The 27,687-nt window shown below is 43.2% G+C and overlaps 1 protein-coding gene across 8 annotated transcripts in view; it reads right to left on the minus strand.

The window, feature by feature from the left end:
• Positions 1 to 27,687, minus strand: part of Sv2b (synaptic vesicle glycoprotein 2b) — a 174,368-nt gene that overhangs the window by 22,919 nt on the left and 123,762 nt on the right. For all 8 annotated transcript variants that reach the window (XM_017588701.3, NM_057207.3, XM_008759493.4 and 5 more), the window contains 6 exon segments: positions 21,186 to 21,366; positions 20,534 to 20,685; positions 12,083 to 12,216; positions 10,236 to 10,325; positions 3,936 to 4,046; positions 3,045 to 3,133 (listed from right to left, as the gene is read on the minus strand). In XM_017588701.3, the coding sequence (XP_017444190.1) occupies positions 3,045 to 3,133; positions 3,936 to 4,046; positions 10,236 to 10,325; positions 12,083 to 12,216; positions 20,534 to 20,685; positions 21,186 to 21,366 (757 nt within the window).

Raw genomic sequence — 27,687 nt, forward strand, 5'->3', positions numbered from 1 at the left:
TATAGCCCAAACCCTAAGACGTCAAGTCAAAGCAACAGATATGAGACTGACAGCAAAAATGCTCTGTTCTATTGATATAAAGGAAAGCACATATGGAGAAGAGCTGACTGGCGCCTGAAGATATTCTGATGGCCATCTCTTCTGACCCTTGAATTCCATTCCAGGAATCCAGTTCACTGACAACGCAGCCCCCGTGCAACCAGGCCAGAGATTCTCTCAGGAATCTCAGCACTAAGAGCTATGAATCCTTTATTTCCCAGTGCAAATGCATAGCCCATGGTCTAGGCGTTGTTGCACTGTTTACAATAGTAAAAGTCTGGAAACTCGAAGAAGGCTTGCAAGGGAGCCGTGGTTAATGATACGTGATGGATGGGGTAGTGTGCGGTGCTACTCAGACATATTATTCTTCTTCAAAGAAGGAAGGCCCACATATGGTAGGACATGCTCATAATCTCAGCGTTTAGCAGGAGGATGCAGGAGGATCAGTGATTCAAGTAAAGCCTCAGCTAAATAGTGAATTTTCAGCCATCCTGGGCTACATGAATGATATCTCAAAACAAGGAAGAAAGAAGAAATAAGGAGGGAAGGAGGGAAACTAAAACCTTAGTTGATTGGGGTGGATAGACACTCGGAATATATCATTGAATACAACAAGCAAATGCAAAGTGTTTTTCCTTGAATAAGAAAAGGAGAACAAAGCATCTGCATACATAAATAGACCTTGACTAAGAGCTATGTGTGTATATAGACCATGGGAACATCTGCATATAGACACAGATCTTGGGAAGCAGCTACACATATTCACAAACCTTGCAAAAAAAAAACCTGTATATATACACAGACTTTGGGAAACAGCTATGTATGTACATCTACATATATCTGTATACATTTACTTACATTTGTGTGTGTGTGGAGGGGTGGAACAAGAAAAACAGAAACTAAAAGATGATTACATGCTGGAGGCAGAAGGGAGTGGGTGTAAGAGAGAGAAGGGAGCAGAGGTAAGATTTCCCTGGTGTTCCAACATTTGGAATGTATTACCTATTAAATGAATTTTAATTCAACATAAATAAATATAAATAAAGCCGACTTTTTAAACATTTGGTGAGTTGGATATTAGTGTGCCCAGTGTATTTGGCTTCTGGAATGTTGGAATTAAATAATTCCTCTATAGGCTTCGTCTATAATCAACCTGTTTGGATCTGAAAGAGCTGATTTCCATCCCTTTCACCCAGATACTGGGTCACATTAATTTAATTATATTCACCCCACTATCAAAGAGATCACCAGAGCTCAGAGTTTTCTGAGGTAAAGGAGTTGTTTGGGGTCATGGTGAAGGGACTGTGGCCAGTTCAAGGCTGGCAAACATGTCTCTAGCAGGCCATGCCCTTCTCCCTATTCCTTCTGCCTTGCTAAAACTGTTAGATTATATCCCTAAAGCTAGGCCCCAAGGCCCTCTCCTTTATTTGGCTTTTTCTCCTCCTGAGGTTGACTACAAGGCCCACCTATCAAGTCCAGCAATCAAAAGCCCCCTTTGTCTCACTTCACGAACATTCCCAATTAAAACAAACACCTCATCCTAACATGGGTTTCCCCCTTTACCCTTCTCAATTGCCATTTACCTATGGGCTACATCTGTCTTCCCTCTACCCAGAGATAGTCCTTTGTCTTCCCCACCCCAACTGAACAAATACCCCTTCCCTACTCTCCCTCACCCATTTGTCCCCTCTCACTTGTTCCCTCCTCTTCTCTCTCCTTCTTCTTCTAGCTCCTCCCTTGTCCCCAGCCTCTCTCCCTCTGGAGCAAATAAATCTCCTTTGCACTGGGAACTTAGTCTTAGGGTGTCCCCAGCCAACTTCTGAGGTTCCCTACACATGGGCTGTAGAACAAAGCGATTTCACAGATCTAAGTGTACAGTCTTCCTAGTTGAGCACTGTGGATCAGATGCTCTTTGTCTGCACAGCAGAACAGCCTGTAAGTGCTGTACACAGCCTGCAGAACCCACCTAGGAAGCAAGGTGATGAAAACTGAAGCTCACGAGCCTGGAGTACCAGCCTGAAGCTTAAAGCCAGAACCAGCTCTTGATTCTTGTTTTGATCTGGTTTGCTTTATTTTGTTGTTTCCTCATTGTTGGGCACAGTAAGACAAGAGCTGGTCAAACACCAACCTTCAGGAAAGTACAGGTATCTTCAACCCCAATGAGTCAAAACCCACACGGGCCAATCTCAGTTCCTTAACCAGTAGGAGGAAAGGAGACTGCCATCTGGCTACTGGAACAAAAAGAAATGTTGGCTCCAGAGCTCCTGAGAAAGGTGCCATTGGTTTAAAAAAATAAGCCAGAAGTTCAGTAATTAAGTATTATAGCTAATGGAAGCAAGAAGTTCACAATTGACAGTCGGTGCTTACTTGAACTCTCCTAAACAGGCAATCTTTGGTGTTGACAGAGGTGGAGGAGGAAGGGGGGAGGAGGAGCAGGAAGAGGAGAAGGAAGAGGAAGAGAAAGAAGAAGAGGGAGGGGAGGAGGAGGAGGAAGAAGAGAAAGAAGAAGAGGGAGAGGAGGAGGAAGAAGAGAAAGAAGAAGAGGGAGGGGAGGAGGAAGAGAAGAAGGAGGAGGAGGAAGAAGAAGAGGAGGAGGAAGAGAAAGAAGAGGAGGGAGAGGAGGAGGAGGAAGAGGAGAAGTAGTGACGCAGTTCACCATTACAATTATTCCACAAAGCTTATGTATACTGAAAACCTAAGTTGTATGCCATGAGCATACCCATTTTCTATTCGTCTGCTATGCCTCAGTGCAGATGTTTTGTCCACAGGAAGCCTGCAGGCATTTTGCAAACACATCAGTAAGACTAGCCTGAGGCTAGAACTCCTCCTGACTGCTCTAAGGATTCTTGTTGGGAGAAGAGGTTTCCGTTCACAGAAATAACAAGATTGTGTTGCTTGTTACTTCTGGCCCAAAGCATCCACTCTGAGACAAACTGTGCACCAGACCAAATTATAACCCTCGATCTATAAACCAGACTAAGGGACCAGCGTGAGATAGAACTTACCTTAAGGCCATGGTGAACCAGACCACAGCCAGAATCAGGGTGTTCATTCTGTAGGGTCCCATCACACAGTACAAGGCGTTATCCCACACCTAAGACGCATACCAGTAAAAAACAGTTAAAGGGAAGGACAGGTGACAGAGAGAACACATTTCTCAGATTTTTTAAAATAAATTGCCTAGGACATCACAGAAGAAAGGAGTAGCCCATTCTCCTCCAGAGGAAGGAGCCCTGTCTAGATAACAAGGAATGTTCAGCCCTTCCTTCTGGCCAGCTTTGAACATCAACACCCGTGTAGTATTTACCCTAGGAACATGGTACTTTGGTAAATGTGACCAAAAGCAGACCAAGTTGAAATTCTAGGGCATTCAGTAAACTGTCGTAGCCAGTTCTACACCCCCTACCCTGCAAGCAGGGAGAAGCTTCAAATATTTATTGACCATAAAGCATGAACCCATCAAGTCTCAGGTCAAGTTGGCTGGTTACCTCAGTGCTCAATAGCTGGCTTGAAGGACTCCGGCAGAAATGGAGTCAGCCATAATGATTCCGTCCCAGAGTCACTTAGAACCCCAGAGCCATTTATTTCTATCAAATCTTCCTTGCTATGAATTATTTAAAGAGAAGTTGCTGGAGAGAAGGGTGTTTACTTAGACTATCAGAACCCCAGTTCTGAGAAAGAGCAGCAGGAGAAGACATTATGGTTTAATCACTCTCATCTCTAGATACAGGGCAAGTTTAGAGGGGGCCCTGCCTAGAGCAGACACCTTCCTTGGGTTGGCCTCCCTGTCATGCTGCCTTAATTTAAGGATGCTTGTGCAGTCTTCATTCTTCACCCTCTGAAATAACAGACTCCTGTGGAGGCAGCCTCCCCTCCTAGCTGCTCACAGACCATACCTGTTTGAAAATGGTCATGAACCTGACCAACCAGCGCTGGTACCAAGTCCCTGTTGAACTCTGGATCTCAATGAATTCATCCATTTGCTTGGGAGTTTTGATGTGGGAAACCTGGAAAGCAAAGATGGATGTGACTATCTCAACACTATTTACCTTCAATATTTTTCCTTCTAAATGTTTAAAAGCAATTGGCTTTGTGGAATTATCTAGAATTTTAAAAACATTTCACAGTCCTCTGATTTTTGATGAAGATTTACGTGGCAGCTCCCAGTGAACTGTCCCCTGTGGATATATGTGACTGCAAGCAAAATGAACTCTAGTCTTTTCAGGAAATGAAGCCATTGAGAAGTGTGTGTTACTGGGTCTATGATATGTTGACTGACTAAAGCGGCTACTGCATTAAAATTCACACTTCTATTAACCAGTCAGTGTAAACATCAGGAAGAGTTAGAGTACAGGCAAGCAACAGCGTTGGGAAGAGACATTGCTACTTAAGATGTTTTTAAAAACACAACGAAATGAGAGAAATCATGGCTTCCTGGACATCCCGATTCTCTTGCTATAAATGAGAGTTCTGGAGTCAGGTAAAGTGAAAAAGGTCTGTGTTCCCCTCAAGGGATAAAAACCTGAAAAGTCTAATGTAAACAACCCTCCCTCACTACATCAGCAACTTTCAAGTCAATGTGGTTTTTAAACTAATCGTTGAATTGTAGACCTAGTCAGTGCTAAGGAGACCATGGAGACACTTTCCCTGAATTCATAGGACAGGAAGAAGAGCATGCTCAATAAAAATAAGAAGCAGTTTCTACTGGTCTTCTAACAAAGCATTTGAAATGGGATAAAATAGATCAAGTTCTCCATTTCTTGCTTCAGCCAATAAATGGTCAATATGGCGATGTGCAGGCCGACAGGAACCGGATGTAGAGCTCTCCTGAGAGACACAGCCAGAATACAGCAAATACAGAGGCGAATGCCAGCAGCAAACCACTGAACTGAGAACAGGACCCCCATTGAAGGAATCAGAAAAAGAACTGGAAGAGCTTGAAGGGGCTCGAGACCCCATATGTACAACAATGCCAAGCAACCAGAGCTTCCAGGGACTAAGCCACTACCTAAGGACTATACATGGACTGACCCTGGGCTCTGACCTCATAGGTAGCAATGAATAGCCTAGTAAGAGCATCAGTGGAAGGGGAAGCCCTTGGTCCTGCCAAGACTGAACCCCCAGTGAACGTGATTGTTGGGGGGAGGGCGGCAATGGGGGGAGGGGTGGGAGGGGAACACCCACATAGAAGGGGAGGGGTTAGGAGGATGTTGACCTGGAAACCGGGAAAGGGAATAACAATCGAAATGTAAATAAGAAATACCCAATTTAATAAAGATGGAGAAAAAATTAAATAAAATATAGGGATAAAAACAAAACAAACAAACAAACAAAAAAGAATGACAAAACTTAAAGGGAGAGAGAGAGAGAGAGAGAGAGAGAGAGAGAGAGAGAGAGAGAGAGAGAGAGAGAGAGAGAGAGAGAAACACGGATGGGGCTAGATAATATTCAGGATGGCCATTTGCCCACTCAACTGCCTGACAGTCACATCTGATGTCCGAGCCTCCCAGCTACAGATGAGCAGCCTGTGAAAAGTTCTTTCCTCTGGGGTTGGCCTGGGGAGTAGGCAATCATCACAGAAGGCACCTCAGAAGGACCCATCAGAAACGGATGGGGTTTCGCCTCAAATCATCATCTAACCCCATTGGACGTCTTGGCACCAGCTACTGACAGAGGAGGACAAAGGGAAAAGATGATGGCAGATTTGAAAGCACCTTATGAAGCACATTCCAAATCACCAAAGTAGCCTCTGTGGTGTAAAATTTCTTTGCTTTGCTCCCTGAGGAAAAATAACACTCTGTTCCTAGGCTTTTGGGAGTGGGCGTGTTGATTTCCAGCACAACTGCTCGAATTTACGATTAATTAGAACACTTTCTTTGGTGCCACCGAGAAGAGCATATGGCCTCTGTTCCTGTTTACCCTGCCGAAGTTCTTAGTAGACGGCTCCAAATCCCAGACCCTCCAAGGTTTCTCTGCGGGAAAGCTTCTAGCTGTGGCTATCCAGGCGTGGGAGGACTATATCAGAGCTGCAAAAGCCTGCAGCTCCTGGGGCAAGGAGAGGTGAGCACTTAGCCGAACAGCTTCAGGACTGACTCCCTCTTCTGGTGTGGGCGGCTGAACGCATTTATGAGGGATTTACTGAAAGGGACACACAAGACAGGAGCTGGTGGCTCTGCCCAGGTGGGCAGAGTATGCAACCCTCTGCTGACCGCCAGCTGCCTGAGGTCGGTCAACTTTCAGTTCTTCCTTCCTGGTATTTTTACTCCTTCCTTCCTTCCCTTCCCTTCCCCTCCCCTTCCCTCCCTTCCCCTCCCCTCCCCTCCCTTCCCCTTCTGTCCCCTCTCTCCCTTCCCCTTTCTCCTGCATTTCCCCTTTCCCTCCTTTCCACTTTGCCCTCTCCTGCACTTTCTCCCTCCGTCCCTTCTTCCTTTGATTCCTTTCTTCCCATTCTCTTCTTCCTCCCCTCTCTTCCCTTCCTCCTCCTCCTCTGCCCCACCCCCACCCTACTCCCCGTTTCCCTCTTTCCTGGACTATCCAGTTATCTACTTCAACATAGCTCATGATCAACAAGTCAGTTTGGGACACTGAACATAGCTATAACCTTTTAGTTCCCCTTTTCTATTAGGTTAAACGCAGATGAAGAAGAGGAAAAGAAAAAAAATCACTAAAAGCAGATGCGAGGCCCCAGGGTCTAGGAAATGGCATGCATGTTAGAGTAAGAAGATCCCAGAATCTTGCACTCTGATCTCCATGGGCGTCCTTCCCAGTGTGCTCACATCCCTAACATGAAGAACTCTGGTCCTGAAGTAAACACCTTAGCTTTTGCCTTTAGAAGTTGGGGGTACTTGTTGGTTTTATCATCTCAAACTTCCTAGAAGAACATGAACTAGTTGACTGCCTGAGCTCACCCTAGGGAAGCTTCCCCCTGAACTCCCACAGTGGAATCCCAGCCACCACTGGGTAGGAGCTGCAGACTAGCAAACCACTTTCTGTTCGGATAAAAGCCTAATTGTAATGTGCAAGATCTTATCTCTTTGCACTTGGCCAAGTGAGAAAGTGGGATCTCTTTTCAACAAAGGACAGCCAGTCTCACAAGCCAAGCCAGGTTTCCAGAAGTATTCCTTACAGAAGTCACAGTCCGGTTGCCCTGGGAGAGTCTTATGGTGAAAGGTGACCAAGCATAAGCTGAGAATCCAGTGAGTACACTCCCAAGAAATGAAGAATGCACACATACTCACATGCACGTGCGCACACACACACACACACACACACACACACACACGCACACGCACACGTACACGTACACGTACACGTATACACGCCGACACAGACACATGCCAACACAGATGCATGCATGCACTCACACACAAAATGGAGTGGAAAGGAACCACCTCTTAGAAGAGTCCACAGTTGTGAGAAAACATTTAATCAAATATATGGGCTATGCAGGAATCCTAGAGACACATTCGGACTTCAAAGACCAATACCCTACCATACAGGAGCCAAGAAGGTTCTCCTATTTCATAGCATTCAGGGCATGCTGTGGAGGAGGGCATCAGAGCACAAAAAGAGGTTTTAAAAGGAGGGAAAGTCTGGCAGGAAGAAAGGGCAAAACTATGTGTTCTGATATAATTTCCATTATCGTCAACTTTTCAGTAACGCCACCAAATTCACAAATGCTTGCTGCAGATGGTGGGTGGGTGTCTGGATGTGTGTCCTATGTCAGGTTGATATGGTTCAAAAGTCATTGCAGCTGAGGTGAATGCAGAGACTGGAGGAAGAGAGATGGCTAGGGACAAACCTCCCAGGAAGAACCTGGAGCTTGGACTTGCCCAGGCTGTGGAACAGGAAGGACAGCTGCTGGTGTGATGGCAGAGGGCAGAGTCTGCTCTAATGCCTGGCTTCTGCAGCTGTCACCTTCCTGGCATCACAGCCCATCGGAGAGAATGTGTGTAGGCTAGAAAGGTGGGAGAGCCATTGACATCTTCATTTGGAGCATTTCTCTTGTTTGTTCTTCATAATACATTTTAGTAATGGATGTACTGATCCCATAAAAGTAGAAGCAAAAGTGTCGAGGAGAACAAACAGAAGTAATGGAAGGGGAGAGGGAAGAGGTGGGTTGGAGGATGGGGGTTTTGCTAATACATACAGTAGACTTATTTATAAATATGTAGAAATTAATTTAAAATTAAAAGTAAATTGTCTATTATTTTTAATGTTGGAGCATAAGAACTGGGCAAACATGCTATCAAGCAATTTTCTATAAAGATAGTAATGAGATAACTTATGAAAAACATATGTCATAACATCTTCCATAGCTGTTAATATTTTGGAATATTCCAAGGCAGGCATTGTTTTGAGTTCTTTGTTTAATCTCTGTAATAATGTCTTTGCAGGCACACATTCTGCCTTTCCCCATGGGGAAACTCAAGTTCATCTATGTGATCCTACCTGAGAATCCAGGGCTTTAAGCCACAGGTTAAGAAGGAAAAGAGTGGGTGCATGGGAATTAGGTGGGACCTTGTCCAGAATGGCTTCTCAGGAAACCTGGTCTGAAGGGGTGTCATAAGTGCAGGCGCAAATAGCTGCCTGGGCCAAGCCTTGCTGGTGTCTGGCTACAAAGTATGGCAAGCAGGAGCAAAGCATCATGGAAATCACCACTTCCTTGTTCTTAATCCCAGGCTAACAGCCAGTACTGATAGGGTGGAGAGAAAAGGGTAGCCTGCAACTCGTAGTTTGGAAAGGTAACATAACTCTAATGAGATGTAACTTGGGAATTCATCTCAAGGTTCTATTTAAATGTTTAGAAATGTATCTGTCTGTCTGTCTGTGTATATGTAACAATGATTAACTAAAGAAGAGGCCATAAATTTGAAAGAGAGCAAGGAGAAATTTGAGAGGGTTTTGGGGAAGGGAAGGGAAGGGAAGGGAAGGGAAGGGAAGAAATGTGATTATATTACAATCTCAAAAAGGCAAATAATAAAAGCAATAATAAAAATAATCAATGCCATCTGAGCCAGAAATTTTATTTCTACAGAACATGAAGAGAGGAGCTACGTGGATGAGGAAAGTCATCACAGCAATATTAATAGAAACAGGCAATAAAACGATATAAATGAGCCTCTGGCATTAGGGACGTGTTGAAAGCGGTGTTAATGTTCTGAGCACTGATGTTCACTAAAATGACAGTCTCATTCATTAAAACGATAGTATGAGAGGCTAATGGAGAGAAACGATGTCTATGGATGTGTGTGGTGATACCCAAAATGCTAGTGCATGCATCTAAATACCATACACAAATCTTCATGTGGATCTATGTAAACAAGAATATAGCTAGCCTTTTCTTTTTCTAAAGTCACCCATTTTTACCTTTGTGGGTGAGGATAGGGGTGGGTGTTGTCTGCAGGTGAGTCTGTACATCACAAGAATGTCTGATACTCATAACGGCCAGAAGGAGGAATCAGATCCCCTGTACTGAAGTTATGGTGAGTTATCATGCAGGGGCTGGAGACTAAACCCTGGTCCTCTGCAAGAACAGCAAATGCTCCTAAGCACTGAGCCATCTCTTCAACCCCAATGTGCTTTTCCCCCTTTCTTGATGATTTAGTGTGTGTGTGTGTGTGTGTGTGTGTGTGTGTCTGTGTGTCTGTGTGTCTGTGTGTGTCTGTGTGTCTGTGCGTCTGTGTGTCTGTGTCTGTGTGTGTCTGTGTCTCTGTATATGTGTCTATGTGTCTGTGTTTTCCTACTGTGGGCTCTGGGGATCAATCTCAGGTCCTCATGTATGTGCCTCAAGTACTCTTCTGAGTGAAGCACCTTCTCAACCTTCCTCAGGTAATGTTACTAGAAAACAATAATAGAAAAAAAAACTACCTAGGAGTGGCAAGATGGGTAAAATGATGCTCTGGGTAGAGGTGCTTGCACACAGCCTAATGACTGGGAGTTTGATGCTTGAATCCCACAAGGGGGCAGGAGAGAACTGACTCCTGACAGTTATCCTCTGACTTTTATATGTATGCTATGGTGTGCATGCACCTGTACACACACACACACACACACACACACACACACACACACACACACTGTAAATAATTCTGATGAAGACATCTTTGAGTATGAAAATGATGGGATTATTAAAGGAATACTTTTCTTTCAATACAGTGGTAAAGTGCCTTGTTGGTACAGACGAGCACACTCACCGTGAACACCTTCTCAGGGGTCCCCTTAGCTCTCATGTTGGTGTCATGGACTTGCTTGAGAATCATCCAGGCTTCATCATGCTTGCCCATCTGGAAAATCCAAAATAGAGACGTGAAACTTCATGGCTGCCTATGACTCTTTTTCACAGGGATGGAATTCCCTCCACCCCTAAACATCGTGCTGGGTCTGAAGGATCAGACATGGACCCATTAGACACAGGTAAGGCCTGTGATAGCCTACAAAAAGTCCGCAGTCTAACAGCCAGAATACAGCAAATACAGAGGCAAATGCCAGCAGCAAACCACTGAACTGAGAATAGGACCCCCGTTGAAGGAATCAGAGAAAGAACTGGAAGAGCTTGAAGGGGCTCGAGACCCCATATGTACAACAATGCCAAGCAACCAGAGCTTCGAGGGACTAAGCCACTACCTAAAGACTATACATGGACTGACCCTGGACTCTGTCCCCATAGGTAGCAATGAATATCCTAGTAAGAGCACCAGTGGAAGGGGAAGCCCTGGGTCCTGCTAAGACTGAACCCCCAGTGAATGTGATTGTTGGGGGGAGGGCGGCAAGGGAGGGAGGATGGGGAGGGGGAGGGATTGGGGTATGTCTGCCCGGAAACCGGGAAAGGGAATAACACTCGAAATGTATATAAGAAATACTCAAGTTAATAATATATATATATATATACACATATATATATATATATATATATATATATATATATAAAACCAAAAAAAAAAAAAAAGTCCACAGTCTATCCTGCATTGGAAGAATAACTAGGTTTTGGCTTCAAGGGATAAATGTCGTATGTTGTTATCACTACAAAGTTGAGTGGATCATGGAGCAGGGACCATGCTCCTTACTGATGAGATGAAGCAAAAAGTAATGTACTGTGAGTGAGGTCCTAAGTACCACCCTAACCCTGGCACTGTCCTGCTGAATGTGGCCTTATTCAGAAAGAAGGCTGCTGTGTGGAATTAGTTAACATCAGTTCATCTTTGAGAAGAGTGGTTCCCCAACCCACTATGACTGGCAGCGTCCTTGTGAAGAACGGGAAAGGAACATCCTTGACTGCAAGTTTCAGAGGGAGCCTAGCCCTGCTGAATCCTTCATTTTTTGCTTCTCATTTATGGAACTGTGAGATAAATTTGTTGGTGTCAACCTCTGGCACTTTGTTAGGGCATCCATAAGAAATGTAGAGGCGAAGTTTGCGTTTTGCAATGGCCCTGGCGAAAAACTACCTGGTGTATGTGATTAGAAAGTAGGGTGCAAGAGAGAACTAGACATGGATCATCTTTGCAATAGTCATCGACGAGGCTGATCTAAGGACTGAGGCTGTATGAGACTGAGTCCCGTCACTTGCTCCCAGCTCCTGCTTTCTGATGGCTGTAGGCACAAGGGCCCCCAGCGTAGCAAACTCATAAGGTCACCAGCAGCTTCCTAGTGAGTAGAGGCCCTGTAGAGCTAAGAGTCCTAGAGGCTCTGGGATAGTGACAAGATTTAGCAAAGACTTCACTGTGGCCATCCCCCCCCCAAAAAAAAACAAGCATGCATGAAAATATGATGGGTCTCCTCTTTGGGACCGCTGTGAAAAGATAATACCATAAGGTGAGCCAAGACCTGTCTTTCAGTACCCTCCAAGCCTGAGGGAGGGTCCCTGCCTATTACACTATGAGCTCCAATTCATGCCCTGCCACCATCACCAAGAGGAAGGGAAACCAGATTTAGTGATAGGCAAGGTCATCAATGAAGGAAAGTGTGCAGCAAGAAACAAGGAGAGAACACACAGCCGGGGATTGAGTGAACTAGGCCAGGACTCCTGGGACTGGTAAAGACTCACCTCCAGCAGGAACCTGGGGCTTTCTGGCATGAACTTCAGGGCCACCATGGACACAGTGGCAGGCAGAGCACAGACGATGACAAACACTCTCCAGCTGTGGAAGTGATAATTGGTTCCCATGCTGAAGCCCCAGCCTGTAAGGAAGCAGATTTGTGGAATAGGCTTTTTTCCACAGCAGACAAAATGGAAGAACCAGCTCTCACGCTCACTCCAGCCTTTCAGCCTTGCTGAAAAAAAATGCAGATTCCCTGTTTTGCACCAGAGCTTCTCAGTCTGGGATATGAGCTGGGAGTCTGCATTTTAACAAACCCTGAGCTCTGGGCCTGCCTGACATTTATAGGTTCTTATATAAATATATAATAGGAAAACAACAGCCTCAGTCAAACATGGGAGTGCATGCTTATCATCTCAGTATTTAGGTGGCTGAGACAGGATGATGACTGTGAGTGATGATGAGACTTTGTCAAAAAAAAAAAAAAAGAAAGAAAGAAAAGGAAAAAAGATAAATCACTGTCTTACTTTTGCCTTTATCTCTCTGCTCCGCCAGGGTCTCATATTTAGCCCAACTTGGCCTGGAACTTGTTGGTTTAAGGATCATCTTAAACGTCTCTATCTGAAATATTTATTTTTATTTTATGCGAATAAGTGTTTTGCCTGCGTGTATGTATGCACACCATTTGTGTGCCTAGCATATAAAGAGGTCAGAAGAGAGTATCAGGTACCCTAGAACCCGAGTTATGGATGGTTGTGAGCAACCATGTGGGCTCTGAGAATAGAACCCTAATCATCTACAAGATTAATAAATGCACAGAACCATTGAGCCACCTTCCCAGCCCTAACCACGAACTTCCAGTCTTCCTACCTCTGCCTCCCACATACTGGGATTGCAGGCATGCACCATCATACCCAGTTTATATGGTGCTGGAGGTAGATTCAAGGCCTAGTGTATGGTGGATAAAACTGTGCTGATGGAGTTATATCTTCAGCCCTGTATAGACATCTAATTCTTAGTGAACAAACTGTTAGCTGAGGATGTTCTACTGCCATACCTCCACAAACAAGGCCTAGGAGGCACTCTCCCTGCATGCCCTTCTCTTCCTACATAAGAAGTGGCTCCCCATGCCAAATGGAAGAAACACCCAAGACTGTCATGGTGGAGAAGGGATCCTATCTCGATCATAGGCATTCAGTGGGATTGAGTTCCCAAAGCATGATCTTGTTTAGAGGGATTTGGGGAATCCAAGTGAAACTTGTGGCATCACCCCAGAGGAGGCCTTATGGTAGCGCATGGATCAGTGTTCCCTCTTACTCAGATCAAAGAACGATACCAGCTCCAAGTGACTGCAGTGAGCAGGCTTCATGACCTCATGTTGGAAAGCATCACAGATCCTGATGTGACTGAATATGTTTCCAAAAGCAAATGTTCTTCTCCATTCAAATGAATCTTCCCACCATTGAAAGGGCATGTGACTAGGCTCTATGAGCAGCTGTTGTGTGAAGTATTACTGAACTCTTTTTCAGAGGTTACACTGAGAAAGCACGTTAAGGCTTTATTAGTGTAAAGTCATACATAGCATGAAGTGATGGGTTCATCATGACATTTTTCATCGCAGCATGCCATGTGCTCTTGTCTATATTCACATCCCATTATCCTGTCATCTGTCCCCTTCCTATAGTCCCCTTTGTCTTCCCAAATTGTCCTGTCCTACTTTCACATCATCCGTAATTAAATCTAGGCTGTGCATATGAAAGAAAACATGCAATATTTGTCTTTCAACAAATCTCCAACTCCATCCATTTTCTTGCAAATGACTTAACTATGTTCTTCATGGCTGAACAAGTCTTCATTCTATATCTACACCACATTTACTTTATTCGTTATCTCTTGATGGACATGCAGGTTGGTTCCATACCTTAGCTACTGTAAGCCATGCTGTGGTAAACCCAGATGTGTGCCCAGCTCTGCAGTATCTTTACTTAGATTTCTTTACGTATGCATCTAGTAAAGTCATAGCTGGATTGTAGGAGAGCCCTAGTTTTATTTGGTTTTGGTTGCTTGGAGAGAATCTTCTGTTGTGATTTCCATAGTGGCTATATGAGTTTACCCAAGCATTAACTTGTAACACTCTCATGGATAGCCCAACCCCCCCTCTTATTAGGAGCCACAACACAGCACAATGGTAAGAACTTGGGTTTTTGTAGTCAAATAGGTCAGAGTTCAAATCCTGAGCATATCATTACCTCAAGGATTATATCATTCCCTGGGTCCCCTGCAAGCTTGCTATGCACGCCCTTTCCCGGAAACCCATAATGACTCATCAGCTTCAAGACGGGATTCAACCTTTTTAGAAGTAACTACCTGGCACTCAGTGTAAGAGCTGCTGAATAAAATCGATGAGTTACTTTGGAAAGGCAAAGGCTGAAGTTACAATACCCCTCAGGGCTTATCTGAAAACAGCCCAATCAGTATTTTCATAGATAATACCTAAGAAATGAATGTACTCACTCTTAACATCTAGAAGATAGTAACTTCTTGGACACAAAAATTCTAGTCCTTTAACTAAAAAAACACTTTCTGGCTGGCTCAGGTGACAGGAAGCTCACATCTTGAGATTTTTGATTTCCCATCATGCTTCAGCCTTGTTTCCACAGTTGACTTCTAACTCACATCTGTGCCTCAGACATTTCCTACCGCACATACAGCTGAACAGCAGTAGCAAAGCAGGAGGCCAGGTGGTGAGACGGCCCTTTGAGAGGGCACTCATACACCATCCAGTGTGCTCCATTACAGCCAACCCTCTTTTCACACAGATTGGTCATCCCTGTCTCACTGGGGTTGATGATTCATTTTAATTTTAATTTAAAAAGCCCATATTTCCTCCTGGGAGTAATACTAGTCAAGGAAAGATAAAAACCATAGCATTATTTGCACAAGGTCGGCTCAGGTCCAAGCACAGTTCTGGCATCATTAGAAGCAAAGTTGATCAAAACTTCCGAGGGAGTCAAACTCAAATAGATGGCTAGGAAAGAGGGACTGACATTGGTATATTTAGAAGGTATCCTGCATCAGAAAGACTTTTTCTTCATGATAATGTGTGTAAAATAACTAACATCCATTATTCCCTCATGCTTCTGTGGCTTTTCTGGTGATTTCAGTCATTTGCATTATTGCGTTCATTAGGCACATCTTTGGAGCCTTAAATTGAATAAAATTAAATAATGAGCTGCCTCCAAATATTTGGAACAACATTAATTCAGAGGCACGGATTGCTCTGCTGGCTGATCTTTCAGCTTGCCCTACTTTTCTCTGTCAGGATTGCACAAACATCTGGTGGGGCTGACTACAATGACAGCCATTCTTCCATCATCTACCCGCTTGTTTTTAGTGTTTTCCAGGCTATCCCAATGAGCTCTCATGAGGAGGGAGAGGAGAAAGAGGGGAAGGAGAAGGAGGAGGAGGAATAAGAAGAGGAAGAAGAGAAGGAGGAAGAGGAGGAGGAAGGGGAGGAAGAGGAGTAAGGAGAGGAGGAGGAGGAAAGGGAGGAGGAAGGGGAGGAGGAGGAAGGACAGGAGGAGGAAGAGGAGGAGGAAGAAGAAGAGGAGGAGGAAGGGGAGGAAGAGGAGTAAGGAGAGGAGTAGGAGGAAGGGGAGGAGGAAGGGGAGGAGGAGGAAGGAGAGGAGGAGGAAGAGGAGGAGGAAGAGGAAGAGGAAGAGGAAGAAGAGAAGGAGGAAGAGGAGGAGGAAGGGGAGGAAGAGGAGTAAGGAGAGGAGTAGGAGGAAAGGGAGGAGGAAGGGGAGGAGGAGGAAGGAGAGGAGGAGGAAGAGGAGGATGAGGAAGTGGAGGAGGAGGAAGAGGAAGAGGAGGAGGAAGGGGAGGAAGAGGAGTAAGGAGAGGAGTAGGAGGAAGGGGAGGAGGAAGGGGAGGAGGAGGAAGGAGAGGAGGAGGAAGAGGAGGAGGAGGAAGAGGAAGAGGAGGAGTAGGAGGGAGAGGAGGAAGAGGAAGGGGAGATGGAGAAGGAGGAGGATTTTTCCAAGTTTTGACATTTTTTTTCCTCAGTGAATCAGTTGCCCAAATTTCTGGAGCCAGGACTCCCATGATTCCGTCTTATAAAAGCAAAACTAAACAGATTGTACAAGCTGCATATACAAGCTTCAGTCGCCTTCCTAAAGTCACCCTTCCCATTTGTTAGAGGACGCACGTCTCAAACATGCAGAAACACGCCATCAAACGTCTTATCGCTGTGCATCAAACACTGGCCCTGGTAAAACGACGCTTAAAGTAAATAATTGCTCTGTTGTACTCTGATTCTGCCAAAACTTGCCTAGAATAGTTTTCCTCCAAGCTAATACCTGCATTGATTAAACCTCTACTTCTAAATTAGAATATAAAAGTCACAGATTTTATACAGGCATAAGAATAAAGAAGATTCCTATCCATTTGGGGTAAAGTATTTAGCCACAAGCACTACTGTTTGCCAGCAGTGACCAGACAGCAACCATGTGGTCCCTTCAACATAGTCTCTCATTTGGTCTTGTTTGCTCCCCACCAGACCTTTAGTAAATACCTGTAATCCCAGCAGTTAAGACACAGAAATAGGACTAAATAGATTGCTCAGGAGTTAAGAGCACTGACTACTCTTCCAGAGGTCCTGAGTTCAATTCCCAGCAACCACATGGTGGCTCACAACCATCTGTAATGAGATCTGATGCCCTCTTCTGGTGTGTCTGAAGACAGTGACAGTGTACTCATGGATAAAATAAATAAATAAACCTTTTTAAAAAGGACATAAAAGTAGGAAAGCTGCTGAAATTTCAAGGCCAACCAGGACCACAACATGAAATCCTGCTTTAAAAAGCAAAGCCAAAAAAGAAACCATGCATTCAGATATGAACACTCGCATACGTGCATGTGTTTGTGTGTGTGTGTGTGTGTGTGTGTGTGTGTGTGTGTGTGTGTGTGTTTTAAGGTTTATAAACTAATGCAGGTTGTGGTGATTACTGTGACTCTTCTCTCCTCTTACAGATCCATTCCTACCCTTCCACTTCCCCACTGTGTTGCAGACACATGACACGGATCATACTGGCCCACCACCCTGTGCACACTTCCATGGGTGAAGAAGAACTCTAACCCAGCCAGGACCTGCACCTTCTGGTAAATGGTGACTGGTTGAGGTGAGAACATGTTTCCAACCAGAGGAAGTCAGAGTTGACTTCTCGAAGATTCTCAAAGTTGAATTCTCAAGATTGTTTGTACCCTGGGAACTACTGTACTTTGGGCTGGCAGGGAGCCTCAAGTGAATTCTTTTCACTTCTTTTTCCTGTTCTGTAAGCCATGAAAGTACAGCTGTAAAGATGGGGTGCCGTGGCCCCATACTGCACAACAGCACTAATTTACTCAGACTTTACTCAGATTTATTCAGAATAAATATTTATTTATTTTTATCCAGATTTGACCTCACCAAAAATGTTTTTCAGTAACTTCATGCAAATGTGGAAATAGTTCTATAGTGCTAACACAATAATTGGTTAACAGAGGAAGTTGTCTTACATAAAGAAGGGCCACATCCAGCTTGTGGATCTGCTTCCCTAACTGGACCACCTTGTCTGGCCTCAGTGGGCGAGGATGTGCCTAGTCCTGCAGTGACCTGATATGTCAGGATGAATTGGTGCCCAGGGGGCCTTCTCAGAGGAGAGGGGGAGGGGAGGAGCTGTGTGAGGCAAGACTGGGAGGAGAGGGAGGCTGTGACCAGGATGTAAAATGAATAAATAAATTATTAATGGAAAAAATTTTAAATAAACGTTTGATGCCTGGAGGAAAAAGATAAATAAGCAAACAAATAAATAAAATTTTCTTCCTTGGAACCGTGTGCCCAAGTAGGTAACAAATTAAAATGTGTATCTGGTGAAGGATAGAATGGCCTCCTTTTAGGTATATGTAATTTGATATCTAAAGTCATAAAAAACTGCCTACTGACAGAATTGCCAGAAAATTGTCTTTTCTTCTGTAGACCTATTCATAACTGTGTTTCTAATGATATAAAATCTAGTTGATTCCCAAATATTAAAAATGACCACAATGATGGTCCCTAACTCCTTTCTGTTTTCTAGACGCCCAGCTGGCCCGTGTTTCCCAGCATTCATTGCAGTAGCATTTGTTCTACCACAGAGATGTGAACAAAAGAATGTGAATGGAGATCATAAGCTCTATTTCCTGCCCTTTAAAAACCTGCATAGAGCCGGGCATGCTCGTGCACGTTTTAAATCCAGCACTCAGGAGGCAGAGGCAGGCAGGCGTCTGTGAGTCTGAGGCCAGCTTGGTCTACAAAGTGAGTTCTAGGACAGCAGCCAGCACGACACAGAGAAACCCTGTCCCGAAGAAAATAAATAAAAAATAAATAAATAAATAAATAAATAAATAAATAGATAGATAGATAGATAGATAGATAGATAAATAAATAAATAAATAAATAAATAAATAAATAAATAAATGTGAAAACGTGCAACAGAACTGTCCATGCTCTTTTACGGGTGAAAGACAAGAAAAGCCAGTTTTCACATCCCTGCGACAGAACACCTAACAGAAACAACTTAAGGGAGAACAAGAGCTCAGAACCCATAGTACGTGGTGGAGAACGCATAGTAGGGACAGTCAACAGCTGTGGCAGCAGTGATATAAGATAGCTGGTCATCTCAGCCACTGGGAAGCACAGGTCACAAGCCAGAGCTAGGCCATAATCTCCTTGCCTACCCCATGGACCTATATCTACTGGCTGGACCCGATGTTCAAAAGGTTCACAACCTTACTAAACAGTAGTACTGGCTGGGCACCAACTGTTCAAACCATATGAGCCTGTGGAGGACATTTAGCATTGAAACCATTAAGATGCTACAGGGCATCTGCTAAAGACGGTCCAAATGTCTGACGTGAGGCTCAGCTACTGATGGAGCACAGCCATCTGCAAATCAGAAACATCAGCCTGACTTTACAGGAGAAAGAAACTTGTATTATTTCTTCTAAAAACTAAAAACCACTGACGTGTCTGATCTATCAGTGGATCACAGAAATGCACCCAATAATGCCCCAACTAATACAGCGTCATAAATACTGCCACTATTTCTTACAACGATACATATCAGCCTCCCTGAGCTCAGCACACACTGTAGAGTCAGATTTAAAACTAGAAAATGTCACATAATGCCCCTACTAGTCTGTAGGATTTTAGAGCACTGCAGAGCATAGCAATCAACAATTTGCCAAATGAACAAATAAATAAATAAATAAATACTTTTGAAGAATGCCCATGGCACTACCAGAATACTCAAAAGGCATCAAAAAATTCAAAATTGCTATTTATTCCCCTATTTGCCTCTCAACAAAACTAATAGTAAAGTCAATGTTGTCAAGTCTTTCTGTAGAGATCACAGTGTTTACTTATTGGAGATAATAAAATCGTCCTGGATAAAATGATCATGGATTGCTTTCCTTCTGTGAACAGTTAAGAATGACATCAGGCATGAAAGTGGTGTATTTCTGTATAGTGTCAGGATACAAAGGTCAACATACAACAGTCATCAGTGCTGCCACACACCAATAACAAATTTACAAAGAAACCTTTTAATCCCATTCACAATATTTCAAAAATAACTATAAATAAACTTGGCAAAGGAAGTAAAGTGTCTCTGGTGTGGAAAAAAATAAATTGAAGAAGATATGAGATGAAAAGACTTTCATGTTGATGGATTGGTTAGTGGAATTCATATCATTAAAATGGCCAGGTTACCAAAAAAAATCTACAAATTCAGTGAAGTTTCAATTAGAATCCCAATGATATCCTATACTGAAAAAATTAATAGGAAATCACACACACACACAGACACACACACACAGACACACACACACACAGAGAGAGGGAGAGAGAGAGAGAGAGAGAGAGAGAGGGAGAGAGAGAGAGAGAGAGAGAGAGAGAGAGAGAGAGAGAGAGAGAGAGAAGAAAACAAAACAGCACAACCCTTTGGTGTGGAGTGCCAAAGAAATCCTTAGAAAGATTTTGTTCCATTTGTCATCTGTAAAACGTTCCTCACAACGCTCCAGTCATTGAAGTGAAGAGGATCAGAGGAAATGAAGGTTGTGTGAGTGGAGAACTGAGCCCTGCAGGTTGTCCTTCACAAGTGTGTACATGAGAACTCACACCAAGACATAGGTAAAAGAAAATTTAAAGGAGAGGAAAAGAAAGGAGTGGATGGAGGAGAAATAGAAAAGGAGAGGGTAAGAGATGACATCATTTCTAAACTGAAATTAGCAATTTGTCTGCAATATTATATCTTTTTTTAAAAAAAAAAGTCACATACAGAAACTGTGTACAAGATAGGGAATAAGGTCAAGAGCAGGTATTTATTTGATGTGGTTGCCATAGAAACAGAGAACCTGAAACTATCTTAAGTCTGCCTCACCATAGTGTGGAATGATGCTCCAGGCCATGGCAGATGCGTAGATGCCCCCAGTCATCCAGAAGATACCCAGCCAGCTGAGATGCTCACCGCGTTTCTCCCGTGATAAGAACTCAGAAAAGTAGGCAAAAACAATTGGCAGGGAGCCCCCAATACTGAAGAGAGAAAACACCAGAGAGAGGTCATCAAGTAATAAACTTAAAATTGTCATAGCAGAAACCAAATTGTTTTCTACTGTACCTTTGGGCTCTGTGGTGAAAGGCTCATTAATTTAAGAGACCATCAATGAGGCTTCCCCTACATTTGCAAAGTATTCTTGGATTGTTTTGACCTTTAAAAAGTTATTGCATTTATTTATTTATTTAGTTAGTTAGTTAGTTAGTTAGTTATTATCATGTGTGCAAGACATGCTATAACCCATAGGCATTAGACGACAACTTGTGGGAGTTAGTTCTCCACTTCTGCCCTGTACATTCTGGCTACTGAACTCTGGCCATCAGGCTTGGTACCTTCTACCCACTGAGCCATCATGTCTGCCCTTTAAATAGGGTCTTTAAAGTCAAACAAAAACATTCAGTCCAAATGCTTCATGAGGTATCACGTGGAGCTAGAGGGCCAGAGATGAGACTCGGGGTGGAGGAGAGCCAGTACATACCCTATGCCTGAGATGAGTCTGCAGAAGAGGAAAGCTCCATATCCCTGCACGAAGGAGGAGAGGGAGGCAAAGGAAGCATTGATAGCCAAGGACATGCTGAGGACCTTCTTCCTTCCCAGTTTATCAGCCAGGCCCCCCAGGATGAAGGCTCCTGCCATCATTCCTAGGTAGACAATCAGCCCTACGAAGAAGAAAAAGACAGAGGGTTAAAGAGAAAAGACAAGACATTAGAGAGCATTCGTCACCATGAACTCCACCCTTAGGCTTTGTGGTGAAATAACCCGAGACCCATGAGCATTGGTCTCTAATGCTCACTTTCCCCAACCTACAAATCCCACATTCAAATGCAAGATGACACAAGACCCCCATGGCGAATCAGAAACCATCCAAAGGTGATCTTCTGCATAGGCTGTTGGAACAAAATAATAAGCTCACCAACTTTACAAGCAGAGACACCAACACAGATCAACTAAAATTAAGATCATCACCCCATTCTCAAGACTACTATTTTAGTCTCACAATCCACACGTTAAATGCTGTAATTTTGCATTTAAATAAAAAAGCTACTTTAAAGGTCCTCATAAGAGATTTAGTATTTAAAGAGAGAAACTTCAGGGCAGATTGTGTGGGAAACATTGCAAAGGAAGAAAATAATGTAAATGATGAACAGCAATTGGCATAGCATTGATTGATTTACACCCATGAGCACCATGTTTCAAGCCATAGCATTTGAACATCTTAGGGAAATATAGTTGCATAATTTATAATGAGGGGCAACGAGTCCAACTTCAGTCCTCCGCGTATATATGCAGTGTTCCCCACACTGTTTACTCAAGCATCTGTCCTTCCCTGTTGTACTTTATTGGCAATTTTCTCAAAGACAAATCCACCATGGGGCTGGAGAGAAATCTTCATGCATAAAAGTACAGGCTGCTCTTCCAGAGGACCTGGGTTCAATTCCCAGCAGCTCACAACCATCTGTAGCTCCAGTTCCAGGGGACCCAACACCCTACTCTGGCTGTCTCAGGCACCAGACACATACCTGGTACACAGACATACATTCCAACAAAGCACCCATACACATTAAAAATTTAAATATATATGTATGTATATAATCCAAAGACCAATCATCATAAATTTGTAGATTTATTTCTAGGTCATGATTCTGTTTTACTGCTTTTTAATTTCCGTGCCAGTATAAAGATCAATTCTGTCTTGATCTTTATAGTTTTGAAGCATATATGAAGTTGGATAATGTAATGCCACCAACTTTGTTCTTGTTTCTTGAGATTTCTTCGTTTAGTCAGTGTCTTGTGTGCCATACAAGTTTTATATTTTTTCTAACACTGAGGAATATGTCATTGGGATTTTGATAAGGATTGCACGATGGACCATTTTAGTTAGTATGAGCATTTAACCGTATCAGCTCTTCCAATTGGGCAATAAATATGTTCCCATTTATTCGCAAGTTCGTCAGTCTTCATCTTCAGTGTTTTATAGTTCTTAGTGTATGGCTCTTCTATTTCCTTGCTTAAATGAATTCTGAAGTGTTTGATGATACTATTGTAAATGGCACTGGTTTTAATTGCTTTTTCTCAGATAGCTCATTTCTCACATATAGAAACACTACTGATTTTTGCATGTGTGTTCCCCATGCTACAACTGGATTTGTTTATTAGTTCTAGCATGCTGTTTTTACGGTACATAGGGGGTTTTGGCTATAGGGTCATACCATCTGCAAACAGACGCTTTTGCCTCTTCCTAATTTCGATGGCTTTCATTTCTTTTTCTTCTGCCCTGAATGTTCAGATTGGATATTCCAGAGTGCAAACAAACAACCATCCTGACCTTGCCCCTGATCTCACTAGAAAACTTTCACTATTAAGTACAATACTAGCTCTGGGCTTGTCACTCACTGCTGTTACCATGGTGTGCATTCCTTGTTCACCTGATTTGCTGTAATCATTGTGCTGGATAGTCTTATGTCATTTTGACACAAGCTATATTCATCCAAGAGAAGGAAGCCCCAGTTGAGAAAGTGCCTCCATAAGATTGAGCTGTAAGCTTACTAACCCATGGAATAGTTTTTTTAATTAGTGAATAATGTGGGAAGACCCAGATCATTGTGGATGGTGCCACCCTGGGCTGGTGGTCCTTGTTTCTTTCAGAAAGCAGGCTGGGCAAGCCCTGGAGATCAAGTTGATAATCAGTACCCCTCCAGGGCTCTGTATCAGCTCCTGCCTCCAGGTTCCTGCCCTGTTTGAGTTCCTGTCCTGACTTCCTTCAGTGATGGACTTTGGTTGTGGAAACACAAGCCAAATAAACTATTTCCTCTTCAAGTTCTTTTGGTCACAGCATTGCATGATAGCCATAGAAACCCTAACTAAGACACATATAGTGAACTGTGTTTACATCACAGGATCATCTTATATGATCTTCCACATCTGCTTTCATATTTGATTTGGTAATGATTTGATAATACATTGGGGAAGATGTTTGTACAATGGGTCTTCATGGGTACTGGCCTACAATTATCTTTCCTTAGGTTTCCTTTGTCCGGCTATAACAAGTCCCCAGACCTTAGCACAACTGTCTCCATGATAGAAGCACCATTCAAACCTTGAGATGCAGCACATAGACAAAACAGGAGCAAAGACTAAGCCAGTGGTTCCAGGATGTGACTGGGAAAGCGGCTAACTGTACTAACCTTTCCTTTTGCTTTCTGCACTTTTGCTTTTTTGCTAACTGTTTAATTGTGTCAACCAGGATGTAGGTTTTGTGCATAAAATGCCAGGAGCTAAGGCTCAGGGCTACAGGATTTGAGCTAGTTCCCCAGCATGCAGCTGCCAGCCTGAAAATGAAGTTTTCCTTCAGCTTTGAGGGTGTCTGTGTGACATGTGACAGTCTTTGCTGGGGGTGGGGTGGGAAGGGCGCTGCCTAGTGACATGATTTGGTATCACAGTGATGGTGGCTTTATATAAGAGAGTTTGGAGCTGCTTAAAATGGGGGGGGTTAAGTTAATTTGCCATTGGTTCTTCTTCAGCTGTTTGGTAGGGCTCACCAGAGAAGACCTCAAGTCGTAGGTATTGTGGTGTTAGCATGTGCTTGATTACTAGCTCAGTCTCTACTAATCTTGAGTCTCTTCTGACTTCCTGTTTTTTGTGATTTAGTCTTAGCAACATGTTTCTGTGGATTTATCTATTCTTGTTCATCTAATCTGTTGACATCGACTTGTTCATAGCAGTCTGTTATTATCTTTTAAATCTCTGTGGCATTGGTAACAATGTCCCATCTTCCACTTCTGAGTATGTGTCACTCTGTGTTTCCTTAGCTCAGCTAAAAGTTTATCAGTTTCGTCTATCATTGAAAAAACGGAGCCTACACCTATTACACTTTAGTGCCCCTTGTAGACACATATTGGCTAGATTTCTTGTCTCCATATTATTTCATTCTTCTTCATTACTTATCTCCAGGACAACCTGCTAAGTGGGGGGATGGTCCCTTCATTTCAAGGAGATAAATAATAAAATATATGATCATCATCAAGTGACAAAATCTGGAAAATGTATGTGACAAGTGTTAAAACACAGACAAAGAATCTCAGTTTAGGAAGGCTTCCAAGGGAGAATTATTCTGCTTTTCTGCAGTGGGCTTTAGGTCTGTGCCTGGAGCTGGGGAAATAGCTCAGTGAATCAAATGATTTTCATACAAACATACCTAACACATACCCAAAACTCACATAAAATCATATGTTTAAAATCCAAGATGCAAGACAAGCAGGAGGATCTCAGAATCTCACAGGCTAGCTAGCCCGCCATGAGCAATAAAACGAAAATGCCCTATCTCAAACAAGGTAGTAGCCCAGTATGTCTTCTAACCTTCATTCATACACAGTACAGCATACATATGTCTGTATGCACATATATGTCTGAATGCACATACATCTACATATCTATATATCCATATATCATACATACACAGGACAGTGACCAGTGACATGTGCAGATCCAGGAAAACAAAAAGAAAGTCTAATATATAGTTGAGAGTATTGGCATATAGTTGAGAGTGGGTGGAGTATAATTAATGCAGGGGTACCTGAAAAGTGATGATACTAAAGTTTAAGACAAATCATAAATAGCTCTGTGTCTATGTATGTGATAGAGGGGGAAGCCTGAGTTCCTACATCTCTAATATGCTCTTGGGTGACTGGCCCTGCTGACCCTGAAACCAGACTCTGAATAGCAAAAGGATTGACTTCCTTTTACCTCAATGAGGACACTGACCTCAGAACCCAAAGATCTCATTCACATAGTATATGGTTTTAGTCAAAAACTCTTGCCTTAAAGATTAAAACAGAGACTGAAGGAACACCCATTCAGAGCCTGCCCCACATGTGGCCCATACATATACAGCCACCCAATTAGACAAGATGGATGAAGCAAAGAAGTGCAGACCGACAGGAGCCGGATGTAGATCGCTCCTGAGAGACACAGCCAGAATACAGCAAATACAGAGGCGAATGCCAGCAGCAAACCACTGAACTGAGAATAGGTCCCCTCTTGAAGGAATCAGAGAAAGGACTGGAAGAGCTTGAAGGGGCTCGAGACCCCAAAAGTACAACAATGCCAAGCAACCAGAGCTTCCAGGGACTAAGCCACTACCTAAAGACTATACATGGACTGACCCTGGACTCTGACCTCATAGGTAGCAATGAATATCCTAGTAAGAGCACCAGTGGAAGGGGAAGCCCTGGGTCCTGCTAAGACTGAACCCCCAGTGAACTAGTCTATGGGGGGAGGGCGGCAATGGGGGGAGGGTTGGGAGGGGAACACCCATAAGGAAGGAGAGGGGGGAGGGGGATGTTTGCCCGGAAACCGGGAAAGGGAATAACACTCGAAATGTATATAAGAAATACTCAAGTTAATAAAAAAAAAAAAACTCTTGCCTTGTGAGGGTCTTAGCTACCTCATTCATAAATGATTGCTGAACTCCAAGCCATCTTCATACACTTTAAAAAAATATACAAACCATGAAAGATGAGGTTCTGTAGATTTCTTACTTAGAAAGAAGCTCTTCAGGTTAAAAACAAGCCTTACAAGATGGTTTAGCAAGAAAAGGTGCTTGCATGATGACATGAATTCAAGGAGATAACTGAATTCCCAAAGTTGGTCTCTGACTTCCACATCTATACCATGATACAACATACACACAGATAGATAGATGGATAGATACATAGATGATAGATAGATAGATAGATAGATAGATAGATAGATAGATAGATAGATAGATAGAAGACAAGCAGATGGACAGATGGACAGATGGACAGACAGAGAGATAGACAGAAGCCTAAACACAGATGTCTAATTAAAATACTGAGGGACACACAAGACATGCTTCTAACAAAAGTAAATTCCAGGTTACCTATTTGCTATCCCAGTAGAGAAATACTACACCGGGTATTAAGCTATTGTTTTCCAATCCAAAGCTACTCTGGACCTACTTGATGCTGCTTCTAAGCTCTTTCCACAGGAGATAATAGGGAGAGGCTTGAAGAGCAGAAATAAAGATCCTCTTCATCCATCCTGTTAATGATGGTTTCATCATCACCACCCTGACAACAGCAGTCCCTTCTTATGGTAGAATCCAATTTTTAAAAGCTCCATTGTGCCCCATCCTCTTCTCTCACACCAGAGTGAGCCAGTCACGGACCCCTCTTCTTAGATGCAGCTTCAAGGTAGCCGTTCTCTCATTTGCTCAGCTCTAATAATTCCAGTACCTTCTCTCCATGTCTACAGTCCTAGTGGAGCTAGCTACACCCTACTTTTACCACTTAAGAAAAAGCATTTCACTTACCCAATTACTAATCTTTTACATCAAAGTCTCTCTTTTCATATAACTGGTATTATGCTGATGTCCCTGCTATTCCTCAACTGATCTGGACTTCCTAGGATCCAAAAACCTTAGAAATTGGATACGGAATCCCACCCAGCCCACCCTTAATCTTACCATATAAAGTAGTTTAACCCCAAGAAGTTCATGACTTTCCCAGAACCTTGGTGCTGACCGAGGTTCTGTTATCACTGAATCCCTGGTTTCTTGGCTCCAAGCTGGGTGCTTTCACCAGCAAACCCTCCTGTCCAAGCTAATGGGGCTTCAGGAAGAGCAAGGAGAGTTCCACACATGCTGCCTTTGAGAATGTGGAAGGAGGGATGGGAGAAAAATGATCCTATCCACAAGGGAAGAGAAATGTGAAATTAATGGAGCCTCTGAAATGACTGCACACTACTAAACTCATTTAAAACCCGTCTTTAGCTGAAGAAATTAAGATAATAAATTGGGAAAATTAGAGTGCAATGGAGTTATCAAAAAGTTGCTTTAGCCTGAAGCAGATGAGAGACCACTTAGAAAGCTGGAAACTGTCATTCTTCAATTCCATTCAACAGGCTGCTGGGAGATTAGGAAAGTGTTCTCCTCTCCACCCGAGTATAAGAGTAGCATTTTA

This window comes from Rattus norvegicus, chromosome 1 (assembly GCF_036323735.1).
Source record: "Rattus norvegicus strain BN/NHsdMcwi chromosome 1, GRCr8, whole genome shotgun sequence".
Taxonomy (NCBI): domain Eukaryota; kingdom Metazoa; phylum Chordata; class Mammalia; order Rodentia; family Muridae; genus Rattus; species Rattus norvegicus.